General features: G+C 32.1%; 1 protein-coding gene across 1 annotated transcript; it reads left to right on the top strand.

Moving 5' to 3' along the window:
• Window positions 1-209: 209 nt before the first annotated feature.
• On the top strand, window positions 210-7,014 carry LOC112010807 (uncharacterized). Its single transcript, XM_024043165.2, has 7 exons — window positions 210-504; window positions 675-721; window positions 1,203-1,344; window positions 1,460-1,643; window positions 3,781-3,910; window positions 6,486-6,662; window positions 6,754-7,014. Exons 1-7 carry the CDS (start codon window positions 312-314, stop codon window positions 6,910-6,912), a joined length of 1,032 nt encoding a protein of 343 aa, XP_023898933.2. The 5' UTR covers window positions 210-311; the 3' UTR covers window positions 6,913-7,014.
• Window positions 7,015-15,418: the final 8,404 nt, after the last annotated feature.

The raw sequence follows: 15,418 nt of genomic DNA, 5'->3' as shown, positions 1-15,418 counted from the left end.
TGTTAGAGATTAAATTGATACAATTGAAAGTTATAAACTAAATTAAAATATAATGTAAAGGATATTACTAAAAAAAAATTATTTTTTATTTTTTAAATTTTTGGGAAACATAAAGTGGGTTTTTTTTTTTTTGGATAACATTTTTTTTTTTTAGAATACAGAATTTTTTAACACATACGGGAGAGGGCGAGGAGAGAAGTTTTTTTTTTTTTTTTTTTGATAACATAAAGTGGGGTTTTTGATTGCATCGGAGGGTACAGAACATAGCATAGATGGTAGTATAGCCTGGTCTCTCCACTCCACGGGTGGGAATGGCGGAAGAAGAAGGATTTGAAAAAGCGCATCATCATGAAGAAGAAGAAGATAAGAAGAAGAAGAAGGAGACGATGATGAGTCCATGGGAGCAGCACTCAGCAGTGATCAGTATTCCTCGCTATGACTACAACGCCCCATCTTCGCTTCTCCACCACTCCCTTTCTGGCTTCCTCATCACCTGCACTATCAGTTTGTACTTAAAACCAAAACAAACCCACTTTCAATTTCCATTTCTTTTTGCAAAAATATGCCTCTGCTCTCAATATTAGTTACTAATATTTAGTTACATCTTATAAATTTGCTTCTTTTTATTTTAAATATCTTAATAAATCACTGTTTTTTGTTCCCTTGTTTGTCAGAGAGGGAGAAAAGTGCCACAAAGGAAGCAATTTCTATCCTAGATAAGGTTAAGGTCTTCTCTCAAATTTTACTTCAAACAAAAAAAAAAAAAAAAAATCTTTGCTGTGTAAAATCAATATACCCAGCAATTTCCTTTGTTGTAAGCAGCATTTTAATTACCTGAAAATTATTTTCTTCGTTTAATAGTAGCAGAAGACTTACTTAACTGCAATTTCATTGCCACCATTGCTTATGCTTGTCCAATTCCCATTTAAATCGAAATGTGAGACATGTTGCATTTTATTTTATTTGATTTTGTGTGCTTTTACATGTCTTTCTTAAGACCATTATATTTTTTTTAAAAGCCACATCTCTGATATCAGTTTATATTACTTCTTTATTGGGTCAAGAGAAGCTTTGGACTAATGTAGAGATGTAGCGTGTGTGTAGTTGCATCAAGTAACAATTTTCAGTTCTAGAATTTTACCACAATTTTGTCCATTGTTGTCAATGCTGACTTCTTTTGGTTGTTTTAAATTTTCTGGCAGTATGTAGGGTCTTGTAGTAATGCTGATTCCGGAAATTTGGACAATTCGGATGATAATGCTACAAAGAGAAGGAAAATATGCCCAGAGGATGACCAAGATGGGGAAACCAAGACTGCTTCCAACAACTCTGGGAAAACTAGCGGTAATTTACTGGTTAATTTGGCTTGATTTCTTTTGGGGTTTCAACTAGTGCATTGGTAAGGTGTAGGGATCCCATATCCAAAAAAGATATATGATGGCCGATGAACTTTTGACAGGTACTTGTCTGTCTCCTGAAATGCCAGACACAAATCTTGATAGTGGTCATGTTCTTTCACTAGTTAAGCTAACAAGGAGTGGTTTGCTTCTATTTACTTTCCCTAGAAACACTCCAGCTGACACTGTTGGTATTGTATCAAATATTATGGAGTCTGTGGAATCTGGGATTTCCAAATCACCTCTGTAAGTTCGCTTATTTGCCCCATTCTCATTTGTCTTCTTTGTTGGGAATGTTTAATATATTTTTTTTGGTTATTTGTTTCAGATATTAACTTTGCATCTTTTTTTTTTCCTTTTTTTTTTTTAAGTACCATATGAAAAATTCTCCTATAAATGAATATCAATCGTAGATATGACTAAAAGTGTTTGGAAATACATTGATTCTTATTTTATTTGACTTTTTGTTTGATTATTTATTTATTTATTTATTTATTTACAATGACTTTTTGTTGACATCTACAGCATGAGTTGGTTTCTTCTTCTTTCTAATTGATTATTTTCTTATTAAAAAAACTGCTGTACCTTCGATTCAGCAAAACATTGAGTTTTGCAACCTACTATTGGATGAGGACTGCAAAATTCTTTCTTTTTTTTTTTTTAATTTTTTTTTTTATTTGGTCTTGAGTGCACCAGAAGGGGGAGGTAGGAAATGGAACTTACTTTTTACAAGCATATTTACTCCAAAATGCCAAGGAGGGAGGGTGATAATATTCTGAATTGGCAGTTGACTCGGAATGGTGTTTGTGAAGTGAGTTCCTTTTATAATTCTTTAATGGACGCCCCTTCTATTTCTTTCCCTTAGAAGAGCATTTGGTGTGTACAGATACCTAAAAGGGTGTCTTTCTTTTTATGGATAACAGCTAGAGGTAGGATTCTCACAATTGATAACTTGTTATGAGGGGCTTGCCCCTTGTTAATTGGAGTTGCTCATGTTGTTGTGATGAGGAAACTGTGGATCATCTTCTACTTCATTGTAAGTTTGCTCGTGCTTTGTGGAGTGAAGTTTTTCTTATGTTTGGGGTTTAATGGGTAATGCTGAATACAAATGCTTCTCTTCTTTTTGCATGGAGGAATTGATTGGGGAAATTTTATTCAAATGTTTGGAATATGGTTTTGGCTTGTATTATGTGGTTAATCTAGTGGGAACGCAATTCATGTACGTTTGAAGATATTGAGAGACCTGTGGATCTTTTGAAGTCTTTGCTAGCTAGGACTTTGTTTGAGTGGTCTTGTATTTGGGGTTTTACAAATTGTATTTCCATGTCTGATTTCTTAATTTCTGTTAACTCTTCTCTTTGATTTGCTTGTATTTGTTTCAAGTGCTGTGGGTTTACTATCGTAAACACATTGTACTTTTCTAATCAATAAAACTTCTCTTACCTATCCAAAAAAAAGGCTAGTTCCAAGTCCAACGTATAATTTTTTGGACTAGTAAATTAATTCATGTTAGTAAATTTAATTTTGACTAGTATTTAAAGCTAGCACCTGGGATGAGGCTTAAGGACAACTCGGGGAACTGGTTCATCCTTCAATGAATAGTGCCAATATCCAAGAGGTTATATTGTCTGCTCTACCCCAGTTTTCAGAGTGTTGTTTTAGCTTATATCTCATAGATTTGGTAACTAATTTCTTTTTCCTCTTTTCTGGATCAGTAGTAAAATACTAAAATTATTAACTAGAAAGCCAGAAAGAAGTTGGGGCGCCCTAGTATGACAGGCATACAATGGAAGGACAGAGAGAAGAGAGCAACTGAGAACTTGAATCCTAAAAAAAAAAAAAACTGGTATCAATGAAATCCAAAAAGAAAATAAAATTTGACAACAGTGGGGAATCAAAGATAAAGAGAAAAGCATCTTCCGCAACTTCTTTATCTTGCTAATAGAAAGCTTGACTTCTAAAATGCTCTATCATTCCTCTCCTTCCAATTGCCACATCAAACAGGAAGGAACTGCAGCAAGCTGTTGACTGCTCTGACCCCCAAACAGACCTTTGCCACAGGCCATCAAATGTATGGGATGCTAGGCATCACCTAATATAACACTGAATAAGGAAAAACCAAGTACCAAATATCTTTGGCATTTGAAAATGTTTGTTCTGGTTCAACATCTTATTTTATTAATTTAAAAGGAGTAATCTTTATTGGAATCTATTAGGAAATGTCTTACTCAGAATTTGGAATTTTTTATTGATGCCTCAAATTTGCCTTTTTGCATGAGCAATCCACTAAAGTTATGATTCAATTCTTATTATCTGATTTTCATTTTTGTGGTTAGTTATGATCTCTTGTCTTTAATACTAAAAATGCATTTCTTTGGTGCAGTTGGTGTCACCGCATTTTTCCTATCCAAGAAACTTGCAGTTTGAATGAGAAGGAACTGCAAACAGTTGTATCAAAGCTTGTTTTTCAGTTCATGAATGACAAACAGCACAAAGTTTCACATCCTGTAAAGGTAAAAGTTTAAACCTATTAACGGTGCAGATACTGTAGTAATTTATAGAGCAAATTATGAAGTAAATGTGAAGCATGACTATTTATATGCTTAAAACCAGAGGAACTACTGACCCTGTCTTTCTTTTCACTCACCATATTCCAAGGTTTGAATCCACTCTTTTGGATCAATATTCAAATTATGTTTGTCTTTCTTAGAAATTATTGAGGGGGAATAAAGAAAAAAGATATCAAGTTTGTATTAAAGGAATTTAAGAAGGGAAATTTCATTCAATAATTTTCTCAAAAAGCTGCTGTTACAACTTAAGCAAACCCTTAAATAAAACAATAGAATGTTACCCTAGCAAAGATGGCAACCAGTAATTCTGATATAAGCAATGGTTCTAATAGTTTCATGCTTATTTAAAAGTCACATGACTAATTAAAAAGTCAGGAAACCTTTGTTAGGTTTTTGGGTTGCTGTGTGGGGTCTTTTCCTATAACTTACCTGGGTTTTCCCCTTGGTTCACCTTTTAAGACTAGATCTGCTTGAGATATTATAGTAGTAGAGCAAATGGAAAGGAGGCTGGTTGGGTGGAAAAAATTGTATTTTTTAAAAGGTGATATGTCACTTTGATCAAAAGCTCTCTTTCAAGTTTATCCACCTACTTTATGTCTATCTTTCATATTCTTATAGTCGCTATAAAATTAGAGAAGTTGCGAAGGGATATTTCTTATGGACCTGGTTTAGGGGATGAGAGGAAGTTTTCCATTTGGTGAATTTGAGTACAGTTTCTCTCCTATTCAATCCGGTGGTTTAGGAATTCAAAGGCTCGATATTGTTAATCAATTTCTTTTATGGATATGGCTTTGATCATATGCCATGGAAAGGGAAAATCTTTGGAGAAGGGTTGTGGGGGCTAAATAATATGGAGAGTTGGTGGGTCAATTGTTTTCTGCTAAGGTTAGGGGTTCTCAAGCTGTGTGTGTATGGAAGTACATCAGAAATGGTTTAAATGAAATGTGAAATTCTTAGCTGGAGATGTTAGTCAGCAGTCACATCTTTTTCTGGCATTATGTGGGGTGTGGTGATGAACTTCTCAGAATCCTTTTTTCTGAGCTATAAGAAAATGCAACCAACAAACAAGCCTCTATTGACAAGTACATGTACAGACACAACAATGCTATCCATTGGTGCCCTTCTTTATGCTTCCTGCAGTTCTTTTTTTTTTTTTTTGATAAGTAACGGAAAATATATATATATATATCAAATAAGAACACAGCCCCGTACATAGGAAAGGTGCTAGAAAGGCAAAAACATGAAGAAACCAAATTACAATGATCAAACAAAATAGGAAGAGAGAAACAAGATAAAAATGGTATAACTAAACACCATTCGAGAAGAGTAAAAAAGAAAAAAGACTTAAACTCAAGAATGGACCGTTCGCGACCCTTAGAGCTTCTAGAATTCCGTTCCCGCCAAATACACCACATCATTTAAGAAATGTGCTTGTCTTCATTTAAGAATCATATATTTGACGTGAAATCTTACCATAAGGCTTTCAGTGGTGGTCTTAGGGAGGTTTTACCTTGGCAGGTGATTTTGGAGACTAAAGTCCCTAGGAAAGTTTCTTTTTTTTGCTTGGACTGATGCTTATGGTAATATTCTTACCATAGGTAACCTTCAAAAGGGCAAGATCATCATTTTTAATTGGTATGGTATCTCCAAAGTAGATGGGGAGAATATTGCTTATCTTTTCCTTCATTTTTCTGTTGCTAGGGATCTTTGGTCTATGGTTTTCTCTTTATTTGGTGTCTCTTGGGTCATGTGTCTTTCAGCAAAAGATCTCCTAGCATGTTGGAGATGTGCTTTTAAAGGCAATCAAAGCTCAGATGCATCTTTATGTCTCAGATGCATCTTTATGTTTGATATGATGTATTTGAAGGGAACACAACCCTAGATCGTTTGCAGAAATTGGAATTTCCCTGCTCTGCAGAACATTGGGGATGTTGATTGTTCTTTTCTAGAGTTCCTTGATCTTTTTAAACTGTGAAGTTGCTCTTCTATACTTCTTGGGTACTTGGGCTTTGCCTTTTTACTTTTATTTTAAATATTAAAATTAAAAGTCAGACGCCTTATTACATAAAAACTTTTATAAAAAAGAATTATAATAATGAGTTTAAGGCATAAGCTACTTAAAGAAAGCAAGATTCATCACAGAAGCTAGCTTATGGATACTTTAGACTTCCCTTTAGTGTTCCTTTTTCCATGCTCAGGTGCTTGTAAAAGTTATCTTCAACTTTCTTTGCATCAGGATTAAGTTGTATTGAGTCAGCAAATTGCAATTTGTAGTCAATTTTACCTCTTATATCTATTCTTGTTATTGTGGGTTATTTATTTTCTTTTCCTAGTCTTGGCTGCTCCCCAGTTTGGTACATGTTTGCTAATGTTGAGTTACATGATGCCAGACAAAATCAGCAACTGGAATTTTTTTTATGTTCTTTATGCCTTTTTTCCCCCTCAAAGGAAAAGAAAGCATAAAAAGCCTTAGCAGAGCCAATACTTTTGTCACATGAATTAAATCTGTATGTTGTAGTTTGCAGTTGGTTATAACAGAAGAGGAATAGAGGAGACAGAGTTGAAGATTGTGAAAGATACTTCAAATGGTTCTGATAAGTTTGCTTTGTTGGACCGTAACAAATGCTTTGGCGTTGTGGCTGCTGCAGTAAAAACTGCTGTATCAGATTCAGTTGTAGACCTCAAATCTCCAGAGGTAAAAGAACTGTTATCCTTTCTCACTTGTTTGCAGACATTTTACATTCTCCTGACCTATTTGTGCTTGTTCCAACTTCATCACCATACAGTTTTCTGTTCTTGTTGAGCTGCTTCCGCTTTCTGGAGTACCCAATGGGTCATTGGTGGTTGCTGTCTCAGTTTTGCCGCAAAATCTGGTTAATACCAAGCCACGTCTCTGCATCAAGGCTCTGGTTTGTGACTCCAAAGCAAAGGGTGGAAAGCATTAGAAAGGAATGGATGATGTGGTTTAGAATATTCTTACATGTGCTTTTGAATAGAAGAATTAAACTAATTTGGATCAAAATAAAAAAATTTGGCTTTCGATGTAATGATCATTGTTCTTACCATTGTTGTTTTGATTTCTTACCGTTAATCATCTCTCTCTCCCTCTCTCTCTCTCTCTCTCTCTCTCTCTCTCATATGCTGGGTCATACATCATACTTATTATAATAAAGAAACTGTTTGTTTCAGCATAAAAGAATTTCCAAAAAATGTTTTCCTCGTTTTTGAGTGTTTGGATTTGAAAAAATTGGTTAAACAGAAATTAATTTCCACATTGACGAGGAAAAATGCCATATTTGGGGTTGAGGCTCTGCTTGTTTTGGTGTAAAGCATTTTTTATGTTTTTCTCATTTTTAGGCATTTGGGGTAGCTGAAAAACTTGGTCAAACTAAAACATTTTATGTTAACCAAGAAAGTACTCTATCTGTCCTTGAAAAGTGAAAAGTTTTAGTCTTAAGAGAACATAAACATTCAAAATGACATATATATTCCCAAAATCTCAAAAATGGTCAAACTACCCTCAAAGCCTATAGATTGCTACTAAAATTTTCAAATGACTAAATTATACATGAAACTTTTAAAATGACTAAAGTACGCAATTACGCATGAAACCTCTAAAATAACTAAAATCCTTAGAAAGCTCTAAAATGGTAGAAGTATTTCTAACATTTTAAGAATGATCAAAATTCTCCTAAATTGTTCAAAATCATCAAATTATCCTTAAAACTTTCAAAATGAGAAAAATATCCCCTGTAAACATCTTTAAAAAAAAAAAAAAAAAAACCCTTATAAATCTCTAAAAAGATTGAAATACGCTTTAGATATCTAAAAATAATCCAAATACCCACAAAACATTGAAAATATCCCTTAACGATGCAAATTGACAATAAGAATATTGAATTTCCTGTGTTAAACTCTTTCTTAGTTGACATCAATAAATCCGAACATTGTGTTGTAATGCTGATTTTGAAATAGTGAGTGTATTACTATTATCTTGATTTTGGCACAACTCGAGGTATTAGATTTATGAACAAAATTTGGGGAGTATCAGTCAATTCATTGAAGTTTATTTCTGTCAGTTTTTTTATTTTTTATGGTGCTGTTTAGGGTGTCCAAGGCTAACATAATTCCAGGTTACTCATTGTAGAAAGGAGTAGTGCATTAGATTGAAATCTTTGTAACTTCACCTAGGAGTACAGCTTTATCATGAAATTTGGAGTATATCAGTTTACATCCCATTTTGCAACTAGAGGTCGACTCATAAATCAAGGACAAAATGAAAATTGTAACCATGAAAGAATAGAAACGTTGTTTTAAATTAGATGAGAGAAAACTGGGTTCCAAAATACATAGGAGCTCATGACATGGTGAATGGAAAAATTGAACCACCAAATCAAATGATCAAAGTCATATCAAGTTTTAATGACCAGGATGCATTCTTGGAACTTAGGATTTAATCCATAAAATTTTGATTAGTCCTTAAAAGAATTCATTTCAGTTGACATCAAAAAAAAAAAAAAAAAAAAGAATTCATTTCAGTTGACATCAAAAAAAAAAAAAAAAAAAAGAATTCATTTCAGTTAATTAAATGTCTAAATCTCATTGGATTAAGTTTAATACAAGGATGTAATTAAAAACATGATATATTTCCAGTAGAGTATCATGATTTTTGTATAATTAATTAAGGCTAAAATATTATTTTGGTTCCCAAAATTGACCAATAGTTTGTTTTTTATCTCTAAACTTTAAAAAGTTTGTTTTCATCCATAAACTGTTGATTTTTTTTTTCTTCGTACCTAAACTATTAAAAATTCTCACTTTCTGTCTTTAAACTTTTTTTTTTTTTCATCCTTAAAGTATTTAAAAAAAAATTATTTTTTCGTCCCTATTTTTTTCTCTAAACTATTGAGAAAAAAAAAATTTAAAAGTTTAAGGACAAAAACAAATTTTTGGTAAAATTTAAGGACCAAAATAATATTTTACTTATTAATTAATTATATCATATAAATGATGATTAATTAAAATTCTATCTTTAGGATAATGTAACATAAAATGGGTTAAAAAGTGGTTTAAACCTAGTAATCATCTCCAAACTAATCAGAAAAAATCCTGCTAAAAATAAACTAGATTCAAAGTAGAGGAAAATTAGGACCTTGAGTTAAAGTCCTAATCGACACTTTAACCTAGAGTGGAAGCGCCAATCAGCATTTTGAGTGTCTCGATCGGCACTCTAAAATACCAATAAACATTTTTGCTCGGACCTATGTTTTTGAACTTTCAACTTTGTCGTTGTCCCTTCTTTTTTCTTTTTTCTTTTTTCTTTTTTTTTTTTCATTTTTCTTTTTTTTTTTTTTCCTTAACTTGAACTTTTATCCTAATGTCATAAGGGGTAAATATGAGTTTAAATGCTTTGAAGTACAGGAATAAAGGGAAAATACAAATTTCCTAAGCCTCTTCCTCAAGAGAAATTGTGTTTATTAGTGCCCCCTGCCCCCGCTTTTTTATTTTATTTTATTTTTTAAATTGTTTAAAGTAAGTAAAAATTGAGATCCAATCCCTTTTCTCAAAATTGGCCCCCTTAGCTGTCCCTATTATGAGCTTGTAGCTTCAACTTTTAGTATTTAGTATGTGTTTAGCTCCAAGTTAAAAAGTCAGCTTATTTTACTATTCAATTTATTTTTGCTACTATTTATAGCTCCTACTGCACTTTTTTTACTATTCATGGATCTCACCGTACTATTTCAGCTAACTTTTACCTTTATCTAAATACTTTTAACAAAAAGTTTTTAATTTCAGCAAAATAAACAGATCTTAAACAAATCCTTAATTTCACTCTTTTATAGTTTGTTATCTTACTTTTACTAATATTTTTTTTACTATTGAAACTCCCCTACATGTCAAGCCATTGGTTCGCTTTAGAAGCTTCACATTTTTAATTCCCTTTCATTTAAAAAGTCCCACATTTTCAAGCTATTGAAACTGGTCCCCCCCACCCCACCTTTTCAAGCTTCCAATTTGTGCCTTCTTACTCAACAATTACCTCCTCCATCTTCCATAACAAAGAGTCTTGACACTTAACCCTACTTTGATTATTCATCTTTTTAATATGAAATTTGAAAAGAGAAGAAAATAATTCCTTCAAATTATCATGCTATTGTCTGTATATAGAAAATTCAGCAAAAAAGTTTTTGTTCTCTGTGTCTACATATTTCAAACCAATTTGACTAATTAAAATGTTAACGAGCTTTTACTCAATTTGCCAGAATTGAATTACAATCTTGAAATAAAAATTGAATTTATAGAATCTCAATTACAACTAAACTCCCTAAACCCATACCATGGTTGGTACAACAATAGATAACATCAAGTTGATTTTGTCATATTTGATTGAGTCCTTGGCCGAAAGGCAAAAAAAAAAAAAAAAATTCAAGTCCGTTAAAAAATTTGCTACTTAGCTAGAGTCAGGAGAAGCAAGCCTAAATACCAAAGCCTTCATAACCATATATATAGAAAGAACTTAAAGGGGCCTTAGAATTTAAGGACTAACATATTTAATTATTTACGGCTTATCAATCAAAATTCTTACATGCATATGATGCTCTCTATAAGCATACCCATAGTGACAACTTAAAGAAGACATAGATTTATATTCAGGAAAAAAAATAAAAGATGCCTTAGTTTTAATGGTCACAGGCCTAATAGAAGTCTCAAAAAAACTGGAGAAACACTACTTAACAAAAATCTAGATAAAAAACCATTGCAAAATTTAAGCACTAAAACTTCATGAGATTGATTGTTCATCCTTTGCTTTCTCAACCAACACAAGCGCAAAACAGAGCCGTCCTTTGTTTGTATTAGAAGAAGCAGCATCATCACAAGCTTCTTTGTCCACACGGAAAGACCAGAGTTGCACTACATCATCTATCTCGAGACCATTCGACTTCTGGACATAGTTCCAAGTGGATCTCAAAGCATATGTTGAACTCGTGTTGCCCGTATCCTTAGGCATGTCCCGTATCCTTATCCAAATCTTGATCTGTTGTTCGAACAGGCACGGTTTCTTCCACAGAGATTGGCTTCTTGAGAGAATTTTCTAGGAAGAGCCTATGAAACTTGTGAAATTTCTTTCTGGCTACGATGGAGACCTCAACCAACGCGTCAAATGGAGTCCAATTGGGAGCAATAGTATGGCCCTCCATATCATGAATACCCATGTTCTCTAACAAAGACATATCTGTTTTAATCTTCTTTATCTCACAACTTTCCCTACTTCTTGCTGTTAAACCCATAACTATATAGAATAGTAAATACTAAAAACGCAGAGAGAACCTATTATATATTGCTTTCCTTTAATTTGTTTTTGTTTCCTCAAGAGCGAGAGAGAGAGAGAGCAATGTTTTGTTACGAGAATCAAGAGCTAACAATATATATAGTGGGACTGAAGGAGAGAGCAATATTGGGTTGTAACTAAGTATTTCCTATTGAAAATCGGAATACAAATTTCCTAATCCTTTTTGGCAAAGGAAAAAGATTTAAATTAGTAACGGTTCTAAAATTTATTGGGTCGGTGGGATGGGATGGGATCTCAAGAGGACGACACGATGTTTTTATTAAAATTATTATAAAGGGAGAATGAAATACCGTTTTATTAAACAAATTTACAGTATACGTGTTTGGATAACACTGAAAGTTGCAACTGCATTTTCTATTTCACGTTTCGGAACTTTTTTTTTTTACGCATGAACAGTAAAATCGGAGACAATTATTACTGTTCACACACTGTAGCAGTACTGTTCATGCATTAAAAAATATTAAAAATAGATCTCACGGTACTATTTATACATTTAAAAATTATTTTGCTACAGTATTTTCAACAACAATAAATTGTATCCAAACAGACTCACTATCTCTCTGCTGTTTTTTTGGATTTTTAGGAAATAAATAAATGGAAATAGGAAGGGATGGTAGGTACTTATTTCATTTTAGTTTTTTTTTTTTTTTTGGATAGAGTTTCAATTCAAGAGCGAGAGAGAGAGAGAGCAATGTTTTGTTACGAGAATCAAGAGCTAACAATATATATAGTGGGACTGAAGGAGAGAGCAATATTGGGTTGTAACTAAGTATTTCCTATTGAAAATCGGAATACAAATTTCCTAATCCTTTTTGGCAAAGGAAAAAGATTTAAATTAGTAACGGTTCTAAAATTTATTGGGTCGGTGGGATGGGATGGGATCTCAAGAGGACGACACGATGTTTTTATTAAAATTATTATAAAGGGAGAATGAAATACCGTTTTATTAAACAAATTTACAGTATACGTGTTTGGATAACACTGAAAGTTGCAACTGCATTTTCTATTTCACGTTTCGGAACTTTTTTTTTTTACGCATGAACAGTAAAATCGGAGACAATTATTACTGTTCACACACTGTAGCAGTACTGTTCATGCATTAAAAAATATTAAAAATAGATCTCACGGTACTATTTATACATTTAAAAATTATTTTGCTACAGTATTTTCAACAACAATAAATTGTATCCAAACAGACTCACTATCTCTCTGCTGTTTTTTTGGATTTTTAGGAAATAAATAAATGGAAATAGGAAGGGATGGTAGGTACTTATTTCATTTTAGTTTTTTTTTTTTTTTTGGATAGAGTTTCAACTTCTGGTGCTATAGCGTCTGCTTTTGATAATTCTACTCTTTATCATCAAACCAAGATACCAATTGGTTTTTTATTTAAGCGAAGATTAAACTTCAAGTCTCTTATTTAACTATCAGAAATTTTACTAGTTGAGTTACCTAGAACCTACTATTTCGTTGTAGTTGAGTGCTAGGGGTTGCTGTTTGAGTTGAAGTTAATAATGATATGGATTACTCATTGGTAAGATATTATTATTATTGAATAAGTGAAAGAAAGAGGAGGAAATATTTCAGAATTATATAGGGCATTACAATTACAATTATAATACTTTTTTTTGCTTAATTACAAATACAATAACTTTTTTTTTCTTTTTTTTTTTTTTTTTTTTTTGGAGTTCATACAAATACAATACCTTGCTAACTGGACTTGCATTACATATTTACATCGCATTGCAGGCCTTATTTTTGTTCCGAGTGTCCTGATTGGCACTCTAAAGTACCAATAGGTATTTCTGCTTGGACCTATGTTTTTGAACTTTGACTTTGTTGTTATTGTTGTTGGAGTCTTTTTTTTTTTTTTTTTTTTTTAACTTAAAACTTTATCCTAACGATGCAAGGGGTAAATAGGAGTTTAAGTGCTTTGAAGTACAGGGATAAAGGAAAAATACAAATTTCCTAAACCTCTTCTTCAAGGGAGAAACTACGTTTGTTAGTGCGCCCTCCCCCTCGTCTTTTTTTTTTTTTTTTTTTTTTTTTTTTTTAAATTGTTTGAAGGAAGTGAGAATTGAGTTCCAATCCATATTTCACTAAATTGACCCCCATAGTTGTCCACTACATTAGGGGATTGTAGCTTCAACTTTTAGTACTTTCACTCTTTTACTGTAAGTCTGTTATCTTACTTTTAATTACTAATAGTTTTTTACCATTAAAACTCCCCTACACATCAGCCAATTGGCTTGCAAGAAGCTTCACTTCTTCTTCTTCTTATTCTTTTTTTTTTAAGTATATTAGATACAAAATAGAGATAGAGACCACGGATTACACAGGGATTGAACAAGAGACCCCATCTGTAGTCACAACAATAGATACATCAACTGGAGGCTTCACTTTTTTTATTCCCTTTCATATGATGCTCAAAAGCCCCACATTTTCAATCTATTGAAACTCGCCCCTAGACATGGAAAAACGAATTGGAATTCGTCGACCCAACCTGAATCCGAAGAAAAATACACAATCCAAACCCAAATTTTTAACTCGAAGTAAAAAAGAGTTGACCTATGACCCAACCCGCTTTTTTATTTTTTTTGCAGGTCAAACTGATTCGACTTGGCTAACCAGTGATTTGAACTTTTTTTCAACTTTTTTTATTTTTTTTGTAATAAATATAATAAAATTAAGACATTATTGGTTTAATTTTTTGTTGTGAGCCTTATAGTGCACAACTCAAACTCAATTTGACAAATATAATGCATGTTTTTGTTTTTATTTTTATTTTTATTTTTATTTTTTATATAAAAAAATCAATCATATTTTGAATATTTTTTTTGGATAATGCCATTTAAATACAATGACCTCAACAAAAAAAATTAAGACTTTTATCTAATTGCATGCAAATGAATTGAAAGATGAATGGTTGAAGCATTCTCTCACTTGAATAACTCGATAAGTAAAGATTTTTAGAGATCAAATAACAAAGTACATGTTTAGAGTTAAAAACATATATTTGAAATTATAGACATGTATGGGAAAATTATTTATTATAGACATGTATGAGAAAAGTATTTATAAGTGTGAAAAAGTAGAAAACGAAATATATCAATGAAATTTGCATAAATTATGGATGCTTAGGCCTGGAGTATGCGTTTTTTTTAACAATAATATGATATTCATAAAAGAGACTACGAATAACTAAGTAAACAATCAAACTTTGATCTATATTCTCAAATTGAAATAAAGTGCTAACCACAATTGATATTATATTATGAAATTAGTTTTCAAGATTGTTAATTTCTTATATGTTTTTATTCCTTTTCAAATTAGCTATTCAATAGGGCATTTGTAATTTTGTTATATGTTTTGGGAAGTTGATATTGTGTAGAAGTGAAACTTATGTGTTTGTTTTAATTAGATTTTCAAAGGGTAGACTAGACCCCTTTGTGTTTGTACTATTTGTTTTGGTTAGTAATGTTGGGATTTGTATAGTTTTATGATTATTGAATAAGTATTAATTGGTTGAGTTGGACTCATTCTTTATATGTTTTTATTCCTTTTCAAATTAGCTATTCAATAGGGAATTTTTAATTTTGTTATATGTTTTGGGAAGTTGATATTGTGTAGAAGTGAAACTTGTGTGTTTGTTTTAATTAGATTTTCAAAGGGTAGACTAGAGCCCTTTGTGCTTGTGCTATTTGTTTTGGTTAGCAATGTTGGGATTTGTATGGTTTTATGATTATTGAATAAGTATTAATTTGTTGAGTTAGACTCATTCTTGATATGAGTGCTAAATTCAAAGTAATGCATTTTATACCAAGTAATTCCTGCATGACTTACCAGATAGCAAATACATTCTTATAAAAAAAAAATGGCAAATGCATTATAAAATTTAAAAAAAAAATCATGGGAAAAAATACACCTGCAATTTGATTTACTCAACATGTTTCTAACCTGCTTAAGTGACCCTTTTTTTTACCCAAACCCGTTTTCGACTAAAAAAAAACCCAATTGACTTGACTCGAACCATGATCTACCCGTTTTGTCACGTCTACCCCACCCTCCCCAACCATTTCAAGCTCTATGCTCACGTTCTA

The sequence above is a fragment of the Quercus suber genome, unplaced genomic scaffold, assembly GCF_002906115.3.
Source record: "Quercus suber isolate HL8 unplaced genomic scaffold, Cork oak 2.0 scaffold_359, whole genome shotgun sequence".
Classification (NCBI taxonomy): domain Eukaryota; kingdom Viridiplantae; phylum Streptophyta; class Magnoliopsida; order Fagales; family Fagaceae; genus Quercus; species Quercus suber.
Note: the sequence above shows the minus strand (reverse complement) of the source record. Positions and strands in the feature narration are given on the sequence as shown.

Coding starts and splice junctions, on each gene's coding strand:
- LOC112010807 (XM_024043165.2), top strand. CDS start 312: ATGGCGGAAGAAGAAGGATTTGAAAAAGCGCATCATCATGAAGAAGAA. Junction 505..674: donor CCTCATCACCTGCACTATCA/GTTTGTACTTAA, acceptor CTTGTTTGTCAG/AGAGGGAGAAAAGTGCCACA. Junction 1,345..1,459: donor CAACTCTGGGAAAACTAGCG/GTAATTTACTGG, acceptor AACTTTTGACAG/GTACTTGTCTGTCTCCTGAA.